This window comes from Nesoenas mayeri (assembly GCF_963082525.1).
Source record: "Nesoenas mayeri genome assembly, chromosome: 7".
NCBI classification, from domain to species: Eukaryota; Metazoa; Chordata; class Aves; order Columbiformes; family Columbidae; genus Nesoenas; species Nesoenas mayeri.
In genome coordinates this window covers 10,720,350-10,744,847 of record NC_137551.1, presented here as the reverse complement: position 1 = coordinate 10,744,847, position 24,498 = coordinate 10,720,350, and the positions used below count along the sequence as shown (strand labels likewise).

The 24,498-nt window shown below is 38.7% G+C and overlaps 1 protein-coding gene across 2 annotated transcripts in view; it reads left to right on the top strand.

Moving 5' to 3' along the window:
* The window catches only part of WAPL (WAPL cohesin release factor), a 70,749-nt gene that overhangs the window by 18,925 nt on the left and 27,326 nt on the right, over positions 1 to 24,498 (top strand). For both annotated transcript variants that reach the window (XM_080347423.1, XM_080347422.1), the window contains exons 3-5: positions 969 to 2,018; positions 9,329 to 9,447; positions 23,449 to 23,544. In XM_080347423.1, the coding sequence (XP_080203549.1) occupies positions 969 to 2,018; positions 9,329 to 9,447; positions 23,449 to 23,544 (1,265 nt within the window). The remainder of the gene's footprint in view (positions 1 to 968; positions 2,019 to 9,328; positions 9,448 to 23,448; positions 23,545 to 24,498) is intronic.

The following is a 24,498-nucleotide window of genomic DNA, read 5'->3' as shown; positions in this document are numbered from 1 at the left end:
GTAGCATTTGTAGTACAGATATATTAGTGGATTACTTTTGCTGGTTTTAATAGCTGTACAGTTACTGCATTAGGCAGTGAATTATAAGATAATTTTCAGCAGATTTACTTGAATTCATTGGTTGGTTTTGTGGCCCTTGCTGATTTTTTTTTTATTTCTACTGTGATGTCTCACTATAATTTAGTTCTTAGACCAGGAATATCTGAAGGAGCAGCTGTAACCTGCCTATGGATCCCCTTTCGTCACTGCAGTAGGCTGCTATAATGCCTCTTGGAGTATTAAAAACATTGAATACATGCAACTTAGCTAACTCATTGATTCGTACATATTTTGTGTTTCCAATGATATTACCTGCTCTTTTCAAGTTGTATGCAAAAGCAAAAGGTACTGAAAAGTAGGGCATCTGAAGCAAATGACCTGCTAAAATCTATATCGCAAATCTTTCATTTGAAACACTAGTGTAGTTGCAATAGCTTGATGTAAACAAGGCTTTTGTGAGGGATATGTTTGCATAAGAGTACAATACCACACTTATAACCTCTGTACACGAAGGAATTTTTTTTCTTGTATAGCACTGTAACTCATTTATTTGTGTGTGAAACAGTGAAGGATGATTGACTTCACGGAAAATTTTCCTGCAGACTTTTTCTCCTTTTTTGTGTAGGTTGTATAGATAAGTGGTTGTATTTAGGATTTACTATTGTTTTTTTCATGATGCACATGTTTTCTAAGTGATGCTTATTTCATGTTCGTGTATGTTTTTGCTAGAAATGGTGAGAACATTTTATTATAGCAAAAATTTGTAACTGGAAGAATTAAAAAGTATAAACCAGGACAATAAGGACCTCCTTAATGTTTTTCATAATTGAAAGCTGAATGTTTGCTGTTAGTTTGTCACTTTCTAAAGTTGCCCATGTGATTTTTTTAATAATACCTTTTACTAATAAATTAATATCTTTTTTTTCTAGATAAAATACAGAATTTGAATGAAGATAATGAGAAGAACAGTCATTTCATCTATGAGAATGCTGAAGACAGTAACAAAACCAATGCTGAGACTACAGACACTTCTGGACACAACATTGAAGCCAAGGACTTGGCTGATACTTGGGACTCCCACATGGTAAAACCGTCAGACTCTCCATCAGAAACATCTCAGACGAAGGGGCCGCTAAGAACTCACTTGTATGAATGGGAGGATGAAACCGAAGACACCAGAACTGGAGAGTATGTATTGGGCTTTGACAATGAACATCTCTCGGAGATGAAGAGCAAGGATGAGGAGTGTGATAAAGAAGATACTGAAAATCCAAAGGAAGCCATTAGTGAAGAACTTGTGCAACCTATTCCTAGGCCAAGCAACTGTAGGACATATTGTCGATCCAACAAAGCAAAACCGCAGGGGGCAACAAATTTTGACAAGCTAATGGATGGCACTAGTCAGTCTTTATCCAAAGCAAACAATGAGTCAAATAATGATGGTCTGAACCCAGCAAGAAAAGCATCTTTAAGTAGTGGGACCAGTTTTAGGGGGACGGTTGGACGGACTAGAGACTATACTGTTCTACATCCATCTTGCTTGTCAGTTTGTAATGTTACTATACAGGATACCATGGAGCGAATCGATGAATTTACCACAGCAGCCCCTACTGACCTGGGAGAAGCTGGACGCTTAAGAAAAAAAGCAGATATTGCTACGGCAAAAACTACAACCAGGTTTCGACCAAGCAATACCAAATCCAAAAAGGATGTCAAGTTAGAATTCTTTGGGTTTGATGATCAAGATGAGGGAGCGGGAGATGAAGGTGCCTCTAGAAGTTCTGGGAGTTCCAATTACAAAATCAAGTACTTTGGGTTTGATGACTTGAGTGAAAGTGAGGATGAAGATGAAGAGTGGCAGGTAGCAGAACGAAAAGCTAACAAAAAACGAAGTAGAACTGCACCATCGTCTTCACTACAGTCAACTTCCGATGGCAACGAGAACTGTTCCCAGGATAGCCAGCTCAGTACTAACACAGGTAAGCGCAACTCTTCTGGAATACATACTTATTATAGAAATTGAGTTGACCTTTGTATTCTGTTCCTTTTGCAGTACGCCTAGGAGTTGGTTGAACAGGACCACTGATTTGAAAAGCTAAAAGTTAAAATCTCTTATTTCTGCTGTGTTCCTGTCTGCTGTTTCATAGCTGTCTTGAAGTATGCTTTATACCCCTTGTTCTCTTGCCAGAGGTAGAGGGGATTTCTTTGTTGGATGTTTTTGAACAGAAAGTTCTTACCTTTTTGTTGTGTTGAGCATACCTATGCCTAAAAGGCAGACACCTTCCCACAGAAGCTTCACATCAACCCAGAATTACGGAGCTGATTGCAGAAATTTAAGTAGCTCTTAGCAATGTGAAATATGATTTTCCTTTTGGTGCTTTTGAACACATCTATAAACTTTTTAGACCTTTCTCAAGTTCCATCTTTTTATGTATTTCTGGTTTTGTACGTCTGCTTTAGTGTACAGTTTTCAGATATCTCCATCTCTGCAGAGGTGGTACATGTCTATATAGATGTGTACACACACACACAAGTAAAACTGTTCATGCAGAATTTGCTGAGCAAGTTCTGGTGTTTTAGTGCCTTTGAAAAATTAGACTTGATTGGTGGTCATTTGGGCCAAGGTTTAGTTGTGTGAAGAAGAAAAGGAATAACTTTGAAAGATTTCTTGTAGCTTTTTCTTTTTGAAAAAGTCTAGTGCCAAAGAATCATGCATGTTGGAGTAAGTATTTCAAAACAATGCTGTTGTCCTGGGGAACTCCTGGTCCTCGGTTTTGGACCATGAAGCATGAGAAGTTTTTATCCATTCACTGAAATTGTTACATATTTAAGACTTTGGCAAGAAGTATTTCATTGTGATGGGGAGAGGGGAGGACTCAAGTCCGGCCTTGCGAATGTTGGAGGAGCTATTTTTCTTTCCCCTACAAATAGCTTCTGCTAATATAATCCAGAAATAAAACTTTATAGGGAAAGATTTTCATTTCTATATTACAATTACAGTGGTCTCTAAAACCAGAAATGCCTGTGAGCCTTCTAATCAAAGGTAGATGTAACGGCTGGGTTTTTTGTAACTGCTGACAGGGCCAAATTGATCCTGATGTTGTGTGAGGAGATTGTGTTTTCAAACAAAAAAATCTTCTGTTTATTTTCATTAAAATTAATTGTAATGAAACACCTGCATTCCAGCCTCTTTGGAAAATGAATTTAACTTACAGTGCCACTTAAGAAATACTTTGTCTGAGTCTCTTTCTCTGACAAGTCTTTGTTCAGCCATTTATTCCAAGGAAAAAAAAGCTTCTGCAGTTAATGCAGCTGAGATGCTGACCCATCAAATAATCCTTTCAGCTGCTGTCCTCTGGAGTCTCAAAATATCTCTAGTTTGTTTTCAGCACTACATTCACCAAGGAGGCCATTATACTCCGAGATGTGAGAGATTATTTCTCTGAAATATTTCCTGAGAGGTTCCCATGGCAGAGCGAGATATACATTTATGTTTTGTTAGGTGTTTTTAAATATACTTCTCGGGTAAGAGTGACTTCTTGGTGCCTCTGCTGAGAGATGATTCTGCTTTATTTGCACCTCCTTTGCTCACTCGATTCCTGGTTTATGCCGCCATAGCCAGGTGAGCTTTAACTTGCATTTTTTCTTCTGAAAATGGAAGGTGTGAAGTTATTTTCTAAGCTGCAGCATATTCCCTGGTTAATCCAGTCGTACAGATTATAAAAATAGGGAGTATGATATTGCCCTAAAATTTGTAGGACTCCTTGATATATTTCATGCTGTTTTCTCTTGGACCTTTTAAAAGTTTGAGCATCATGATCACTCAGAGCAGCCATATTAGGGTCCTTAAATATAGTGATGCTGAATCAGAGAATTTATCAAGGGCTTCAGGGCTGAAGCCTCAAGTTGTGGTAAAATGTGTGACATTGCCGTGAGGTATCGTCTTTACACACTGGAAAAAAAGTGGCTTCTGCATCTGTGGAAAATGCCCGTTTTGAATCCAAGTGTCAGGAGACACTTTCAGAACATCTTGCACGATAAAACTTTTTCCTGAAGTCACAAACAGTACTGAGAGGTGCTAATGCTACCTGAGCTCCGCATGTGCTCTTCTTTTATATGTGGATTTTTTCATTAGTGCAAAAAAATGCAGTGTTCTTGTTCCAGGTTGACAGGTGAGATGCCAGATTGCATCTTTGCATTTCAGCCCAAGAAAGATTTTTGACATTCTGAGCATAAATAATGTTATACAGCATAGTCAGTTTTCCAAGAAATTTGATACTTTCAGTTACAGTCTTAGAAATTTCTCACCATAGTACTGATTCAGTTGCTTACCATAATCTAGGCCTATTTTTATGAAACATTTTAGAATCTTAATATAAAACAACACGCAAAGGTTTTCCAACTAAACTCGAAATGGACTGTTCCTTCCAGTATAGTAGTTTGCAGTTGAGGGAAAGTCAGTTTAATAATATGTATTTAAATGTTTCTACAAATGAAATTTAGGGAAGCATTAAAGACTAACTGGACAATATTGTTAGTTCTGGAAAAAAATGCAAAGTAGATAAATTCAATTTTAGTTAGACTGTTTTCACTGAAGTGTTTTTTGTTGTTCACTCATGCTATGGAGCAGCCAGGTGAAGCAGAAGCCCCTTTCACTGGGGAGCCTCCCAGCTCTAGTTTGCCACAAAGCCAGGGGCTGAAAGTGCTCAGGAGACCTGACTAGATCCGAAGTGGTACCTCTGTCATTTCACCAGCCAGAATACGGGATCACTCAAGTAAAGAGAACTTTTTAATACTGGAGGAAACTTACTCAATTACTTGCCTGTGTTAATCAATGAGGAGCTGTATCCAAGAGAAATCTGAACTAATGACAGTAAGGCTTAACCAAAAATAAGCTTTAGTTTTTAAGAGCAAACCTTTCTATTTGGGACAGTGTTACACATTTGGAAATAACTGAGCTACCAGTTTGTTTCTGTCTTTCTCTGAAGATCCTGCTATGGTTGCCAGTAGTCTGGGTGGTCACTAAGATTCCTAATGTATTTAACTTCCGAATGTGTAGTCTCGGAATACTTTATTTCCTACATGTTCAACTGGGACACCTAGGACTATATTAATGCTTGTTTTATTACATGTCACTTTGGCCAGTGCAATAAAATTATTACAGAAAGTGACAGGCACTAAAAAAATGCCGATTAAAATTAAACATATCCATATCTCTCTGTAGACTGACAAACAGAATAGAGCAGTTGCCTTGAAACCTTCTGCTGAAGGAAGGCCTGAAGATCCATCCTCTCCAACATGCTTATTTTTTTTGGCTCACTTCCTCCTTCACTATATATTTCATAAGCAGTTCAGTAATGATAACTATATTATTTTTGATTTAAATTATGAACACAGTTATCCTGTCATTATAGTGTAAGTATTGCAGCTTCGCTTTATGCGTTGTGAATCAGTTCTGGTACACAACTTAACCTCTGTGTCATGCATTCATTTTCTTTTCCGTGATCAAGATTAGATTTCTATAATCCTTTTGGATAAAACAGCTTTTGTATACAAGCATCTAGCACTCACTTCATTTCTGGTGAGCAAACTTGCCCTATTTTTTTTTCTTTTCCTTCTTTATATCTCCCCCAAAACTGAATCACCTTAATTGGGTAAATATTTTCAGCCAGTTAAGAGTACATCAAAGTTCTCAAAGGCAGAGTCCTGTTTGGACTTCAAAATCAGCTGCACATTTACCCTCAGGCACTAAAATGAAACTGGGTTGTTTTTCCGCAGGAAATTTACTGTGAAGTTGCCTTCTTGGTCTTTGAACATCTTTCCAATTTTAGCTGAGACAGGCAAATTATCTCAAAGATTATAAACGCTTTGAAAATGATTGGATAGGGGAGAAAAGACCTTACATGCTCCGATATAGAGAAAAAGGTCAATATGCTCATCTTCTCTGTGAGAGGGGTTGGAAGCTTCCATAGAAGAGATAGCCAGTGGAAAACAAGTTTCATTAGTGTCACTGCTTAGGAAACGACCTGTGTCTTTGCTTGGCGCAGTTAATGTTAACAAAAGACATCTCCCCCACACCCTATTTAGTTTAGATTTGAAAATCTGGAGTGCTTTTAGGATACCTAGAAAGCCTCAAAGACCATTGCTCAAATAAAAGCATTCCAGATAATCTTAGAAAAGCCATCATAAGTGTTTGATATGCTAGCAACATAAAAAACGCAAAATTACCCTGTTTTAAGTAGGAGTTCAAACGTCTTTATCAAGAAGCTTCTTTGAATTTAAAATTACCTAATTTAAATGGGGTAATTCAGGATCACATAGGAGTAGAATTCAATCAAAGAAACTTAGATGATTTTAAAATTGTGGCTTAGTTGATGTTGTGCACAATTAATCATTATTAACCACAATAGCAGCTCCAAGTCTTAGCACAAGGCACAAATTGTTGTGCTGATTTGATGGATGAAAACACATCTTGTGTCTCTAGAGTGACTTGAATGTTTGTAATTACTGTAATCAAGTGAGTTTACTTCTCGGCTTTTAATCTACAATAGGAGGGTCCAAGTCTTTTGACTTTCTTTGAGAATCGCATTCAGGGCCTGACTTCTTCAAAAGCGTTTCATAATTTGTAAGGATGTGTATCAAGCAATTTGATTTGGCTCCTTTGACTTTTATATAGATTTGGAAGTAGTTTTCCTTTGTTTAAGTTAATGAGAATGAGTCTGTAATATTTTTCCTATGTTAGACTAAGTTTATCGAAGCATCTTTTAGAGTCAGTTGTCTTCAGAAGGACGGTTCATGTGTTCTTAAGCTCTTGTGCTGACATAGTACAACTAAACTGAAAACAAGTGGGCCGGGATGCGAGAGGCTGGTGCCTTGCAGTGGGTGACCTGCCTGCCCCGTAGCTGCCAAGCTGGTTGAAATTTACTGCAATTTAAGAAACTTTGAAGCCTTATTTTAAGAATACTTCTATCCCCCAGACAAGTTTTGTGTGCTTGTGAGTGCCATTAGAAATTTGCTTGCCTGGTTTGCTTTTGATTGCCTCCCTACCCAGGCACTTGGCTGGTCCTGTGTACTGGATGTGAGAGCACTTGGGATTAGAGTAACTCATCCAACCTGGTTGTATTAGGTTGGTGCAAAAGCAATTGCAGTTTCAGATGGTGAATTTCAAATCATTTTAACTAGGCTAAAACACACCTTTATTAATCAAAATAGAAACCATTACAATCAACACGCTTTTGCCAATGAGCAATAAGTTTGTTTATTCCTGTAGCATAAAAATCTGTGCTTGGGGATTCGACGAACTCTTGCAAAGCATGAGTTGTGGAAGTGTTTTCACTGCAACAAGTTGTCGAGGTGCTTGAAGAAGTGATAGTCGGTTGACAAGAGGTCAGGTGAATATGGCGGGTGAGGCAAAACTTCATAGCCCAATTCATTCCACTTCTGAAGTGTTGGTTGTGTGATAGGCAGTCGGGCAATGTCGTGGAGAAGAATCGGGCCCTTTCTGATGACCAATGCTGGCTGCAGGCGTTGCTGCTTTTGGTGAATCTCCTCAGTTTGCTGAGCAGACGTCTCAGATGGAATGGTTTTGCAGGAATTCAGAAAGCTGGAGCGGATAAGAGCAGCAGCAGCTCATTGAACAGTGACCATGACCTTTTTTTGTGCGATTTTGGCTTTGGGGAAGAGCTTTGCAGGTTCTTCTTGGTCCAACCACTGAGTGGATCGTCACCGTTTGTTATACCAAATTCACTTTTTTGTCACATGTCAGAATTTGATCAACAAATGTTTCATGGTTGTTGTGTAGAATAAGAGAAGACAACACTTCAAAATGACCAATTTTTGGATTTTTCAGTCAGCTCATGAGACACCCACTTACCGACCTTTTTCACCTTTCTAATTTGCTTCAAATGCTAAAAGACGGTAGAATGGTCAACATGGAGTTCTTTGTCAACTTCTTGTGCAGCTGTAAGATGATCAGCTTTGATTGCTCTCAGTTGGTTGTTGTCAACTTGCGATGGCAGCCACTACACTCCTCATCTTCAAGGCTCTCGTCTCCTTTGCGAAACTTCTTGACCCACCGCTGCACTGTCTGTTCATTAGCAGTTCCTGGGCCAAATGCGCTGTTGATGTTGCTAATTGTCTCCATTGCTTTATGACTCGTTTTGAACTCAAATAAGAAAATCACTCGAACTTACTTCTTGTCTAACATCATTTCTGTAGTCTCAAATAAATATAAAATAAACAGCAAGTAACAGGTCAGTAGCAAAAAACACAAAGTGAGAAAAGCACATGAAAATGATGTATAACATAACCACATTGATTTAAGAAAATATTCTAATATCAAACAACAAATTTCAACAATGCAAAAAGCACAGTTACTTTTGCACCAACCTAATATTTTTGCAGTGCAGTTTTCAAATAGCAGCAGCTTCTCTGGAATAGATGGGTTTTCTAAACTGTTTATCAGATGAAACAGTGCTTTGCTGTGCCTGTCTTCATTTCTGTCTTGGAATTTTTAGTAACTTCTGGGTTGTACCAAGTAAAAGAACATAAGCTGATCTCCAAGGGATAATGCTTCAAATACAATGGAAGTTGGTTTTTTTAAAAAAAAAAAAAAAATAGGACAAGAATGTAATTAGATCAGTGATTTGCAGATTTAGAGTCTAAAACTGAGTACTAGAACTACTGTTTAGGCAAATATTGAATACACTGAAAGGCTGTTTCAGCAGTTACTTCTAGTTGACTCCTTTCTGAGCTGATGACTAGATTTTATTTTTAATACTGTTTATAGTAGAATAAGCAAAAATAAACAGGCAGCCTTCACGAGAAGTGAAGTAGGATCAGTTCTTTGGTCCTGTAGTTGTGGTGGGAAATAGTCATCTTCTAAATCTCTTCATCTCACACTTTTGAGAACCCCATCTCCTGTTTAATTTGCCTGCTGCTCAGAGTTGTAGCAGCAAGCCACAAGTAAGCACGTATAAAAGGTAACCTGGGATATACAAGAGTGTAAAATGGGAAATGATAACTTGAAGCTTACACAATGGACAAGAGATGCTACAATAATTGTGAATGTGTATCTTGTAATGTGTCATGTATGTATTACGAAAGTCTGGTTGATAAACTTGAGCTCCATTCTGAGCTGTGTTGGGCTTTAAAGCTGATTTTTCTGATGAAGTTGATTGTTTATGTTGATTTCAGAAGCTCTGCATGTGAAATGTCAGATGCAAGGAATGCTTGAGCAGTTCAATAGCTTTCAATATGGTTGTTTCATGTCGATATTTACCTTCTACAGATCTTCTGGAGTTCTCAGAGGATGCATCTGGTGTGCCTGAAGGCAATAAGAAATCCACAAATAAACAAGGTGATAAATCTAAGGAAAACACCAGGAAGATTTTTAGTGGGCCAAAGCGGGTGAGTAATAATACTGAGACCAAGACAGAGTTCTCATTTTAATTAACACTTGAATATTGATGTTTCTTCCCATACGTGTGACAGGGCTTTTGTCCCAGTGTATTTTTGCACTTGAGATAATTTGTTGATTTTTAAAATTTTATCTTGGAAAGTAAAACCTTCAAGTGCAAAATTTTTGTCTCAGGTACTGGGATCTTGACTGTTCAGATGCAGGTCTGGGCCTGCACAATGCTAACACACAACCTAGATGCATTCCCTTCTAGATGACTGATAAAGCAAAGCTCCATTCAATGCTGTGTGGTTTGGTTTTGTTTTCTCTCTTCACTCTCCCAAGAAATATGTGTCATTGTGGGATTTAGCCTTCCTGAAAGCTTCAAATTCGGCATTGCTATAGTCTTTATAGCATATGGAAAAGTGAGATTTTTCTTTTAGTTAAAAAAAGAAAAAGGTAATCTCCAATCCCATCCCTCTATACGCAGACTATGTAGTACTCAGTATGAATTTGCCCTTTCCTACTGTGAATGGAGCTTATTCATTTTGCTGATGCCAAGTGTGGTTTATCTTACCTGTTATTATAGGTTACTCAATATTTTGAGGTTTTTAAAAATGTCTGTACAGCAAAAATTGTGTTTAGCTATAAGGTGAAAATTGCAATAGTGGCATCCATGTAATGTCCATTGACTGAAGTTCTTATGACTTGAATGTCCATGATACCCCTTTCTGATGCTTAAGGCCTTTTCATGTGCTTTTTGCCTAACACGTTCCCGTTGTCCGGTGAAGAGAGCACCCGTCTCATGGTCGCTGCAATCCAGAACTGGTGTAGTAAGAGCGAGAGGGAACTGGAGAGGGAAATGCACTTGTATTTCTCCTTTCTCTTTGAGTTCCATAAGTTTTGCAAGACCTGGCAGTTACATGTTATATTACAAACTCCCTTTTATATGTGTTCTGAATGTGTTCAGCAGTTTTACAGTCCTAAGAATTTTTTTAAAGTTATTTTCCTTTTTATTTTTCCTTAAATAGTTCTAATAATAAAACCACACACTATAATTTCTCATACAGGTAGCTAATTACTTGTGTTATGTGATAGTTTCACTTGAAGCAATTTAAGGGGGTTTTTTGACTTCCAGAACCAGAAGACTTATTATCTCCCAGCTGTGTCGATACACAGGGTGTTTCAAAAAGATTGACCCAGTTTGAAATCATGCTGCTTTGAAATTGGGTCCATCTAATTCAAACACCCTGTATAATCATTTTCCGTTTGAAAAAGTGGGTTTGTGGGTGGAGGAAAGAGGACAAATTTGTTCTATTTTTCAAAACATGGAAGGGAATAATTTCATTTGGGAGGACACATGACCAATAAATACTGTCAGTCGTGATGGCCTTTGGAAAAGAAGCGTTGCTGCTGGCTGCTTGGGGCCTTTGCACAGAGCGGGGAGCTCTTGGCTGCCATTTCTTGCCTCTGGAGTTGGAGGTCAGGCTGCTGATCAGTGAGGAGGGTCTGTTCAGAGCAGAAATAGTCTATCTTGAAGATTAGAGTTCATCAGCTTCTGCTAATTAAATCATCTTTTGTTGTTGTTGTTTTAAATCAGCTTCCTATCAATGAATATGTTACACTAGACTGAGAAACAGAAGCACAGGGAATGTAAATTTAACTGTGTCTTTTTAACTTTTTTTCAGTAGCATGAAACAGCTGTGGGTGTTCTAGTAAGCGTGGAATATTTTTTAATGTTTAAATATTTACATGCTTCAAATACTATTCTGTAATAGCATTTTATGTGTTTCTTGTTTAATTTTAAACTATAAATACTTGAGGGTTTATATGAAAACTGCTTTAATTAATTTTGAGTGTATATGTCATGATATTATGTGTAAAAAAACAAAAAAACCCCACCTTACAGCAGTATCCTACTATATGGGAGAAAATGGTTTCAACTCTAGAAAATTCTCAGTTGGGAATAATAATTCACATGAGGTGAGAATTAAACAGCCTTTTTGACCCTGTAGTGATATAATGGACCTAGAAGTAGAAATTGCTGTAATTGCGTTCAGATTTTAAACTCTAAAGTTCTCTAATCATACAGCTGTTACTTGGAGTTACTAAAAAAAACCTGTAAAGCTTGTTCTGATGATAATTAGAGACGTTATAATTATCTTCCTAGACTATAGATCTAGACTCTTAATCTCAGTTGCATCTTAAGGGAATTTTCATTCTGGGAATGACAAAAATGAACTGAAGGTATTGACCTGACCATAACTAAGTGATCTTAAAGAAGAAAAACCAAAACTCTGGAAATTCTTCACTGTCTCTTCACCTTTTATTTTTTCTTGTAGACACTAGCAGGTATATTATGAATCATTTTCTGCTAGGTGATAATGTTAGAGGTACAGCACTTGGCATCACACTGAGCTGAAAAGTCAAAAGCTCTGCTACTCAGGAAGCAACAGGTGGGATTGTTCAACTTCAGTAGATCCAGAAAGCTGAAGGATTTTTTTCCAGTTGATAGTCAGCAGGACTTTTGCCCATGTTTGCGCTGTTGAAACCTGACCATTGTACCCCAGTGTTAAAGTCCAGCTCTTGAGACTTTGAGCATTTGTGTAATAGAGGATTACAGACATTATTGACTTAGTGAATAATAGTCTTTCTAAAAAACTACTTTTAATGTAAGGAGTCTCAGTAGAATCACTGGCTATTCACAGAAGAATAATGAGCATAAAAGTTGCAGTAGCGTGTACATTATGATAGGTATGTAAAGTAGCAATGAGAATTCTGCTTTTAAGTGAATTAAATCTCTTGATCCTTAGCCTGTGTTACAGGGGGAATATTACGTTCTGTAGCAACATAATTATGTACTTACAGTACATAAATATTGGCATTACTTGACTTGCAACTTATGGGTGTGAAGTGTATGTGAGTAACATCTGCAAAAGTTTGTTTACAGCTGTTTACAGTTTTAATTCAACTGATTCAGTAACTCGTGCTCTAGCACGTAAGCTTGGGAACTCTGTGGGGCTGGGATATGTCCACCTCCTGCTGCCTTTGGGCTTAGTTTCCCTTCTACAGATCGAACTATTACTCAGTTATCAGGCGATAACAGTAAGGTATACAAGAACTTTTTTGTTGCTGTGGTCCAAATCTACTCAGACTAAAAGGACTTGAAAATAGGGACCATAGAAATTCTCTCCTGAGATTTCTTGCTCCTGCCTCTCACCACGGCTTTGGGCTGGAGTCAGCAAATGAGGAGAATCAGGTTTAGTACAATACTCTGGAGCAGGTCCCAGTGGCCTTATGTAAATGATGTATATCACTAAATGGCAATGGGCGGAGTGGGGTAGACACACAACAAAAACCTGAACATACAAAAAACCAAAACCAACCAAAAATCCTCCACATCTTAAAAATGTAAGATAAAGAGAACAAGTCTATCCCCAAACTTAATATTTTGATTGATCAGTCCTAGAAGGTGATAACTCTGCCTGGTGTTTCGTGACAGAGCTGTATGGTCAGTTCAGCATTAAGTGCCACAAATCCTCTGAACTGCAAATTTTCTGGGATAGCCCTCTGCTCTTAAACTCAAAATGTGTGATAAAGAGTGACCTGCAACTCTGCTGATCCTGGTTCTGCCTGGGGCCATAGGAAGCCAACCTAGAGAAGGTGGATATTGATTAGCTTTGAATATTCCAAGGTAAGAACATAAATAGAATTGCAAATCATAATTAAAAGGTATGAGAGCCTTTCAGCTTGAGAGACCAGGGAGAGGGTAGAGACTCTGATCCTCTGTTAGTGCCCTTCAGTGCTCCTAAGACATACAGGGAGACTTACTGTGTCACATGAAGCTGGACAAAGGAGCTAAAACAGAAAAAAACACTGATTCTTTCAAACGGACATACCCCAAAGCAATCTCCATGTTGTGCTTTTGCAAAGTAGCATGACAGTTTGAGGTATTAGGTGAGTACTATATCAGGAATTCGTGTTTTGGAATCAATTTCTTATGTGTTTATTTTTCACATTGAGTAAATTTCATAAAACTTCCATGCTGGTATTGACAGAATGCAATTTGACAACTATAAAATACTGACATCTTTTTAAGAGGATAGAACATATGTATTTTTATGATTGGTAACATGAGGAAGAAAGTACTCACTGCATGAACAGTCTACGCTGATGATTCATGGACTGTTATTCAAACTAAAAACTAACCCGAACGCTAGTCCATTGCTTAATGACTTCTGACTCCAGTTAAAACTTATGTTATTTCCCTTACCTCCTCACTTTTGCAATGAAAATAGAATGCTTATAAACAAACTTAAACTAGCTTAAGTATTTTTTCTTATTCTCTTGTCTTGCTGCGCCTGGAGAAGTTTCTCTAAACACACTTGTTGAGGTCTTAGCTCTAGAAGACTTGACTTGTTTGTGGCTCTGGATGCATTTCCCAACATACACAGTGAATGGGAAGAAGTGTGTTACATCACTGTGCTTTTTTTTTTCTTATTTCTTGTTGTGTGCACATTGGGTTGTACAGGAAAAGTATGGAAAAACCTCTTTGCCATTAACTTGACTATCCTTGTGTTTGCTTTGGGCCACTCCCTCAGGTCTTGGACCACGGAGTTTCCATGCCAAGCACTTTCCTTGTCTTTAACTGTCATTCCTTGCAAGTTATTCTAGTAGGGTGGAATGCATTCGTTGGGAAAAGCTGAAGGTCTTCTTGTATTATACATTAAAAAACAACAAAAACCCCAAACCTAACAAAATCCAAAGAGGGCAAGGACTAGTTTTGCTTGAAAAAGACAAAAAATACTAACAGTAGTATTTGAAGCTGCATTTGCACACATTTTGCTCCACCTTCACACTCCTGTTCCCTCTCTGCTTCAGTTTCCCGAGGTTGTGTATTGAACTAAATTGAGGAACCTGTCTGTGTTTAAAAAGCAACCCACTAAAAGGAAACGTTTACCATAAATCCCAGTCTGGTTCATTGGAAAACAGTAAACACTTGTATCGACTCAGTTGAGGGAGCTGAAGAAGAGAGATTAAGTCATCTTAACCTGGTTAAGTCAACATTGCAACTGAGAAATGCTCACTAAACGCAGCTGGCATTAGCAGGATTACACGCATTACTTTGATCAAGTGACATTAATAGAGTTAGTCATGACAGTAGTGTTGAATGCGTGAATGAAATCATGGCTGGATTCAGACATGGCTTAGCCAACAGACTGCTCCTGAACTCTATATCCAAGATAAAAAATTGATCCACTCATAACTTTGTCAATACTGCTGTTCATGTTTTATTCAAGTTATACAAACAACTGCTGTGTTTCGTGCCCAACAAGGTACAGAAACGTGTGGTTTTGGACAGATCATTTGGGAGGCTGTGTTAATTACTGCTGCGTGAAGAGCACCAATTTCCACTTATCAACTGCTGAACCAGCAAAAAAAATAACTTCTTCTTTGTGACTTCAGTTTGATCTGCAGCTAGCCTATAATTTGCTATTTAATTGTATCTTTCTTATCCTGTTGGCAGGGTTTTTTCCATGAGTAGATTGTTTTCATTGAGTTGCTATGCTCGCGTTATAAATTTTAGACACTGTGAGAAACTGGCAATCCTTTAAAATAAAGCTTAGGTGTGATTGTGTGGTTCCTAATAGGATTGTCTGTAGTACAAGTTCAAGGGTATAACCTATGAGATCTTTTACAGGTTGATGTGAGCTTGTCCCATTGGTGCTTTATGCTGACTGGAAGAAGCAAAAAGTATCAGCTGGAAACAAATGCTGTGTCTAAGTTTACTTGAAGTCCAAGCTGAAATACTTGTACCTGAGCTTTGAAAGAGTTTAGAAGTTGAAGCAGTACAAAAGCATGCGTGGCTCTCGCTTTGGCTGAGCAATCTGGCGGCTAATGTGACAATGACGTGTGTGTGGGAGGGGAAAGGAACTGGGCTGCCCTGTGATCTGTAGTTTTCCACTTAGCTTGTGTTATACTTTACAGTAGATGTTTATCAGAGACATCCTGCAAGTAATGTTTATCTTTGCTTGCCTGCAAATGAAACTGCATTTCCCCAAAACAAATTTTAAAGTGTGTGGGGGGGTTGTTTTAGATTTAATGTGTGTGAAGATTAATCTATCTTAAGTGCACACAGTCAGGTGGTTTTGGTTAATTGTTTTTTCCATAGCTTATTTTAAGTAAGTAGTTTTAGAAAGGCAGCAGGGGAAGTGTAATTTGGAAGTTTTGCTGTGTCATTTTAGCCCTTTCCATGCACTTAATGGGAGGATCAGAGCAGACTATCAGAACTAATTTTAAAAAGAATTGCTTGTCTTTATCTTACATAACCTTTAGGAAACGGGTGTCCAACCAAAAGGATGAACAGTTAGAGCAAAGCATTTTTTCAGTGATATTAAACTGTTGATATACAATGAGCTGCTATTTGCATCCTAATTTAGGATTGTCAAAATTGCACTTTTTCATAGGAAAGATTATTAGTTGACACTTGCTATTTTGATTCTGTTGAGAAGTCGAGCTGAATTTTGAAAATCAAAATATTCTGTGAAATCTCTGGCTTGTACGAGTTTAGCACTAAGCCAACAGTCTGTTTCATCAGCAGTTTGACAAACAGTGGTGGTCAGATCTGCCAGCCTGTGACAGCTTGTTGCTACTGCTGCCGTACATTCCTTTTCATTTACGGGTTGGTGTTTGTGGCAGATGGTCTGCCCAGTCCTGAACTGAAGTGGTTTTTGTGGGTTTTTTGGTCCAAAAACTATGCGTTGGAATGATGCACAAGAGATGAGCTGTTCTAAGTGCTAACCAATTATAAACTGTGTGTGTATTTTAAGCAACTTTTGTATTGCTGGAATAAAAATGAATTAAAAAGATATAAAAGATGACAAAAGGTAAGAATAAATCCATTTCTTTCATGGTTGACTTGTTATAAATGAAAGCTTCATCCCGATACGATTATTTCACTTCACCTTTGCAAAACCAGATTCTTTGGTGAGCATATTTATTTAACACTGGCTTTCTAGTGCTTACCAGTTAGGGATCTTTTGTCTTCTATGATTAATGTAAATAGACGAAAACCAAATCTTAGTTTTTAAGTTACTGTGGTAAACAGGATACTCATCAGGTCTGGCATGTTTTTAGATGAGTCACCTAATTTGAAGAGTGAATTGTAATTTTACTGAATTGAGTTGGGGCATAACACCTTGACGCCATCTCAGGGAGAAAGTGAATGCTGAGAGTTGGTCTGTTAACTTCAAGATAATCGTTCAGTGATCAAAATGATTTTCTTCCTAGTGCTTCACACTAAACCGTGGTGGAGCAGAGTGTGTTCTGGTAGATGCCAAGATCCTTCGACCCAGCAGAGCTGATTCCTCGGCTGTCCTCCCCATGCAACTGTGGTCAGAAGTGTTGTAGCAAGGTTACTGGAAGTGCATTTCTCCTATGCAGTGCCAATAAAGATGTTATCTGTTGATACACAGCTTTGTTGTGAGAAAGGTAGAGATGCAAAGTGCGACGTGAAGGTAACAGGCTAAGTCCTCATAGAGGCAAGAGAAACAAATGAAAATAAGCATGGAAAGCCTTCCCCCTTGTGTGCTTATGCTTTTCAGGAAGCAGAGAAATCAAGTTGAATGGGAAGTGTTTAGCGCCACAGTGAAACTTTGTGTTTCATACTTGTAGCTCCTACTGGTATTAACTCTTAGGCAAGAAGCAAAGATGCATTAAAACATTTTTGAAAACAGATTCTCTCTTTCATCTTTGCATTTCCCTCCCCACTGTGCCCCCCATATCAGTTACGTAGTTCCTGGTAATTCGTGCAGTGTTTCAGTAATTAAGCAGTGTAGGGTAACTGTGTAGAATAAGCGCTACATTGCACAAGGCCTCAGTCCTGTAGAAAGTTCCAAAACAAGAAAAATGCTCAAAGAGAATGAAATATACCAGTTTCATTTAGCAGTGGGAGCTTAATTTATATGCAGATGAATAAGCAGAATGGTCTTCATAGCTCCCATGTACTGTAGGAGCGTGGTTGTCTCGCTCAGCTCTGTCTGTGGCTGTACGTACATTAGATAATAGTGCGATGCAGCATGAGTACATCTTGAGAATGAAACAGTTGGTGCTGAGGATCCCATGTCCCCGTTATACACATCTAGAAGTTTCAACTTTAAGTTTGGTTTCATCAGAAAGGAATCAGGTAAGCGTACTTGGAGACTCGGTGATGCAAACCAGTGTCATAGCTGAGGACATCCAGGAGATTGATTTGAAAAATGTGTTATTGATCCAAACAGAAATGCTTATGTGGGTGCGTCTGCATGCACAGGCACCCCAGCCATATGACCTTGAGACTCTAATTGCTGTTGCAATTTTGTAGGGCGTTCCTGTTAGTAGATTGGTACACTTTGAGTAGATTAGGAATTGGGAGATGTGGGATGGGGAAGGAGGGCTCTGTCTCTGCCTTTGTATAGCAAGGAAGAGGGCAGGAATTTTGTCTTCACAGTTTTTACAAGGATGTGTTTATGCCAGTGCAGTTACTTTGCAGGCAGATGCAGGTTTTTCTCTTGATTGAAGTGACACGTTTCCAGTATTGTGGTGGTATGTCTAAACTATTGTACCCTGTCCCTTTTAATCACACTTAACACGGGTTTCAGGCCAAATTAGTAACCACAACCATATGGCTTCTGCTTCTGAGCTGACCAGTTTTGAGTACACTCTGTGTGAGCAGCATCCAGAACACCATTAGCTATTTCTGGTAAAGGATGAGTCTCATGTTGATCATATTGCCCTGTTTCCTCAAGTTCAATTTTCATGCTTCACTTGGGTGTCTGACCCAGCTTGTTCTGCACTGTAGGCCTCTTTGTGAGCTTCAAGGAAGAAAGAACATTTTGCAGTTCTTCAGAAGTCTGATACAAGAAAAGCTGCAGTGATACTTTCCCCCCCGCTCGCTGTGTTGTTTGCTGCTGTTCAGCCTTGTCTGACTAACACCGTGTAGTTGTGTAGCTATGTGCGTGCGTCATGTTTTTTGTTTACTGTGTTCATACTATAGCAGCTCACAATTAAGTCATTCGTGGGACCCAGAGGTGATTTATTTGTGCTAATCTGCCACTGTGATCCAAATAATGGAGATGCAGTTCACGTTTTGAGCACTAAATAAATTACTTGGTCCTGGTTTGCTGCTGGTTTTTAACTGCTTTTGGAAACTGTTATCTTACCTGGACTACAAATAATCTTTGTGTGTGTATTATATACACATGGTTCAGCCTGTGCTGAACTGCTATTCCATCTTCCTGTTTTGAAGCGTAATTTCTTTTTCTTTGCTGTGAATGGATGTTCATTCCTTTCCCGTTTCAAAATAAGCAGTCTATTATGACTAGTTCCCTGCTGCATAACGTACTTGTGATATTTTTCCTGTTCAAAGTGAAACATGCGGGGCAGAGTGGTACTCTTAATGATTATGAATACTGAGTGGTAAATAATCATATATTTTGGTTTATTGGGGTTTTTTGGTACTTGTAGTTTTGACAAGCATCTAGTTTACAGTCTTACTGAAGGCCTTTCAGATATAAATAATACATGTATCTGTCAGCTGATTTGTCAAAAACGTCTTGGAGTTTTCTTTTACTATTATTTCCTACCTTGGAAAGCATTCTTGCCTGCATGTAGCTGCTGTCTTTCTTGTTTTGTTAGTATTTTCAGCAAAACTCATGTCCCTAGCTCTTATTTTCTGCTCTTCTTATATCTGTGACTGGCAGGCAGCGCTGCATCAGTATGTGCAGAATGCCGACTCTTGAACAGTTCAGCTTTGAGGCTTTTGGGGAGAGGAGGTTAAGCGTGACCTGTAGTTTGTGCCATTTGGAGATGATCTTATAAAATGGAAAGCTCTGTGCGTTCTGTAAAATCCCTGTTATTAGTTCTGGTTTTGCGTCTGAGTTCACCCTGCAGGACCACGTGCAGAGTCCCACAGTACGAGATGCTTCGTGCCCTCGCTAGAATATTTGTGCTCTTTCAGACATCTATCTGTGTGTAAACAGCTGTCGCTTCTATACATATGGAAAAAGGAAACTCTTCTGCTATTCAGCAGAAGCTCTTACAGCCGATTAATAATGCAAAACTTATTTGCCTTAAGAAACAGAATTCAAAGGAGTGATGTACTTCCCTTTGCATCCATTCTAAGCTCATCTTGAGAGGAAGAATTCTTAAAGAAAAGTCAGCATGATTTGAATAATTGCAAGGCTGTCTTTAAGAGAAAGAAAGACAGTTTCTTAAATTACTGCTGCTTAAATATCAGTGTTGCTTCTTCAGGGAAGCTTGTTATCACAGGCTTTTGAGTTACCTTAACAAAAAAAAACAACCAACCAAAGAAAAATGACAAAAACAAAAAAAACCCCTTTGCTTCTGTGATCAAGCCTTCTGAAAAGCCTTCGTTCAGTAGGATTGATTTGATCTTTGATACTTTCCCAGGCTTCAGTTCTGTCACACAGTAATCTAAAGCAATGCTAACAGATTGATCAGCATTGGTGCAGTTTCTTTGCAGTTGTTTTGGAAATCCATCTTTGGCTGGTTGCAAGAGACAATGTGGAGGCTGCTCTGAGAGGTGGTTGGAAAGGATGGATGTATTTGTCATGTCCATGCCTGCGTGAGTGGTAAGAGAGGCTCCAAAGCCTCTGCATAATGTGTTAGTACTGATGAGAACTGAATTTTTGGGAAGCAGTGCTGGATTTTTGCGGGCGTGTGTGGTGGTTGAGCCGTGTGCAGTCAGTGTGAGCCAGGACACTGGGGCAGCCGGCAGGGGTGCTGGGGAGCAGTGCCACCGTCTAATGAAATATTACTGGGAAGGCATGGAATCACAGCTGAAATTACTTTGATCTAAAAGTGGAAGGTACTACAAGGGATAGTGGCTAAAACTAACCCTCCATAAATATTTGAAGTTTAAAATAATTACCATTTTCAGATACAGTTTCAGTTCTGTTAAAAGAGAGCTATTAAATGAAGATGTCCTAATTTCTTAGAACAGGCTTTTATTGGTGACATTACTTGATTTCTTACATAAAATGTGGCTCTCCTCTGTATTGGATCGGTAGTGCCTAAGCAAGCTGTGAAGTGCCTTGTCACAGAACACTTTAGGATAACTTAGCTTTTGATTCGCTAAGAGATAAGGAAAAGCAGAGAAGAAAAGTCCATTTTTGACTGTTAAATAAAAAGGATGCCATCTTTGACCCAGGAAGCCTCTGAGCCCTGAGTATGTAGAAGGGATTGTCTTTATCTGTTTGCCCTGTTGAACTCTTCCCTGGCTATCAGCTGTTGCTCTCTGCTGAAGAAAACACACTAATGCTGTGTAGACCTTTGGTTCTGCTGGCGCAGCTGTTTGTGTACTTCATTCTCATTCCATATCGAAGCACTGAAGTCGGTCTGTCACCTGTGCTTCCTTGCTGTACGCATGTGTGTGAACAGAGGCACTACATTTTGAAAAGCCAAGGCTGCAGACACCCGTTGCCTGGTCAGCAAGGGCTCGTTCCGGCTGCGGCCTCACCGAGATGAGCTTGAATGGCAGCGTGACTGCTCCCTGTTGCCTGACAAGGGCTGTGTCTGGGTCATTGGGGAGCACAAGGCCTGGAAAAAAAGGGACGTGCAGGCAGGGCACAGACAGAAGAGGCTTTTTGTACCAGGAGCAGCGAATACGGTGAGCTCCTCCCTTGAACTTCATATAATGAGGGTCCTGCAGCAGCAGCAGAGCCCCCCTTGTTCCTGCATTGAGCTCAGAGAGTGACGCAAATCTGGGATCCTGTTGTGTGGCTGCATCTCCCCACTGGGAGCACAGAGCCCGACGCTGCTGCTGCAGACCTGCAACGCTGCTGGGCAGCATGTAGCTCCCGGGCAAGAAACTGTGGAACATGAATATATTAGCATCCTTTAAGCAGGGATAGAGTACTATTTGAGACTACAACTGCGATTTGGGACTATTAATAGAGAATATCCTATGTTAATAGGACTTCTGGCAGCTGTAATGCTGCTGTCAGAGTTGTAGTCCTTAAGCTTCCCTGCAAGGTTAAGAAGAATTATGCATCAGCTGAAACTGATACGAAATATCTGCTGTACTTTCATGCTGGTTACTTGATAGAGTGTGTTATTTCCTTGAATTTTCCTCTATACCAGGATACAGCACCTAGGAACTTACCCCCTCTTTTCCCAATCCCAAGTATGCGCTTAGATAATGTGTGAAACAGTTGTAGTTCATGGGGAAAAAAAAAAGGAGCATCTAGAAAATATTCAGTGGGTTTTTTCCCCTGTAGACATTTGTGAAACATTGTATCTTTCATGATTAAAAAGCATCTTTGTTACTAAATTGTCATTCCTTTGTTCATGGAAAGACTGAATTATATTCTGGGAAAGAATTTGCTACTTAGAAATATGTAGCAGAAAAGAGAGTTAACCTTTTTAACCATTTTGTCAACTTTTTTCAAGTAAGGATCTATATGACATCATCTTCCTATTTGTGGACAGCGATGTCCTCTTGTAACAGCAGCATGAACTTGAAACTGGTTTCTCAGATTAACTTTTGAGCTTGGTGAGATTGTCAGGAAATTGGGCGAATCAGTGCTGCTCTTACCTGGGAAAGTTAAACATTGAAATTATCGAAAGCCTTATTTTGGTATTGCTACGTGTGGCCATGATGGCTACATGTGGCTGCTGAAGGGCTTCGTGTATCTGTCACCCGAAAATGTGTTGTTAAGAGCTTCCTTGGAGAACAGATAAAACGGTGGTGACGATAGCCATTATATACTGGTTGCTGAATGGTACATGAGCACTGCTTGAAAAAAGAAAGTAAATCCAACTAAGTTTCTTATGGCCACATCAGAGCTCACTGTGGGAGGGAAAGAGGCTTTTCTCTTGTCTGGAAACTAAAATGATTCAGTGCCTGACAGGATATTCTGGGCTGCGGAAGCTCGTAGCTGAGATTTTAATTCTGCTAATATTCTTTGAAATTTTGTTAGTCAGGGCTTTCTCGTCTAAAGAATGATGGGATGCAACATAATAGAGTTTTAACAGTAATATAGAAACTCTTGACTTACAAAATCTACTTTTTGGCTTTTGATGTGCCAAAACCGTGTTATAATTCATAGAAAGGCATTCGGTCTGTAGCTGGCACTGCAGGGTTTGTTACACTTAGCCCCTCTGTGGGCTGTACATGAGCCAGTAGCTGGTTCAAATATGTGATGCATTATATTCTAACAGAAAATTGTTTACATGCCCAAATTCTATTTTTAAAATATTTTTTCTCATGCTTAAAATACTGTATAAGTGCCTGTGAGGAGGTATGTAGTTATACAGTTTACACAATGTATGGCATGTTGGGAAATTGTGAAAATTGTAATGGTGTCTTAGTCTGGAATATTACTGCGCTGTTAGATTGGTAAAATCAGATGGTAGAAATATAATTGTCTCTTTGCTTCTTCAAACAATTATATTATATTTCCCAAAAATTCAAGGACAGTGAATTTTGATGCATTTTGATTTGCCTTGACATATTTTCACACAAAAAGAAGAAAAAAGGCTTCTTAATTTATTAATATGGATTAAAGCATTTCATTTGAGTGTTTTCTATTCCTCCAAGCATCAAAGTCTGTATCGGTTCTGCATTTTGATTCTAAGCTAGTCGTATTTTCTACTGACGTGGTGTTCGCTAACATTTTTGCCCCATAGCTGCCGTATTTTGTGTATAGGAAGGTTGCAGACCTTTTGTCTTTGAATAAATTCAAGAAGTAGAAAAACTGAAAAATTCTTGAAATACATGTGTTTTGCTATTAGAATGGGTCTGTATGTCTTTAAAACGATCAGATGTTTCAAAGTCTTTCAGGCTTTCTGATGTGTACAATATTGAGAACTTGTATTGTTGGGAATATGGAAGGGGGAAAAATGAAGCTTGTTTTACTTATTTGGCTACATTATTGCTACAGTATTTTTTTAAGTATATAATGACTTCTGGTAGACTTGCTCAAAAAAATAACTTTTAATTTTGTCTTTAGTCTCCCACAAAAGCTGTATATAATGCTAGACACTGGAACCAGCCAGAATCAGAGGCTCTGCCAGCGCCACCAGTTTTGAAAACTCCCAGTGTCCCAGTAAGTAGACTGTTGTGCTTCTTTGTTGGGTATTTTTGGTGGGTTTTTTGTATTTTTTTCAAGTTTAGTAAGTCTCCTTTTAAGATTCACTGATACTTTTTGAAATGCAAGTTCTTGATATCTGGTAATGTCACAGTCATTTGGAATGAAGTCCATTTCATGATGTGAGTCACTGGGTATTTCATAGGAAAGAAATTGTCACTGAAAATACTCTAGAATTGGATCTTCCATATAATTTCAATATACAGATACAGACAAACACTTCAGTCAAATTGTGTTCCCCTGTCTGCAGAAGTTAAGCTTTCTAATAATGGACTCCATGTTGTCTGCTGTGAGAACCCCTGAGATCAATTAGCTCATACCCGTAGAAAACAGTAAGTTGCAGGTCAAAGAGGAAAAACTTTAAAAGACACATTTATTTTTCCTTACTAATGGAGTAAAGTATTGTGAATTGCTGACTTGATTCTTTGCACACTATGAAAGAAACAGAATTTTCTGTATACGGCCAGAAATGCTAATACGAACATATCAGATACAAACAAGCTTGCCTACAAAAAAGTAGACCGGGGTGAAAACAGTTCTTAAAGTAACTTGTTTGTTCCAAAAGCCATGGGTTTTGTGAAGCTTAAGGTAATTGGTTTTTAACTCTTGAGACCCTGAGAATCCAGAGTCGTGGGCTTATATGTGTGTAGGAGTTGTTACTGATGATGCTAAGAGAGCATTGTACATTGTCAGTAAATTTCACTTCATTTGGTGCCTTGCTTACAGTAGTTGCATGAGAACAGAAAATCAGAAAGTAGATTTTTTTGCAACGATAAATCTTCAGCTTTTATTGTTGTCTTTGTTACCAGTTTTAGGTTTGGTGGGGTTTGTTTTGGTTTGTTGTTGTTTTTTAATTCCACCTGTGTGGGTAGTGTTCTGATACTGGTTCCTCTTTGATTTTATGGTTGGTTT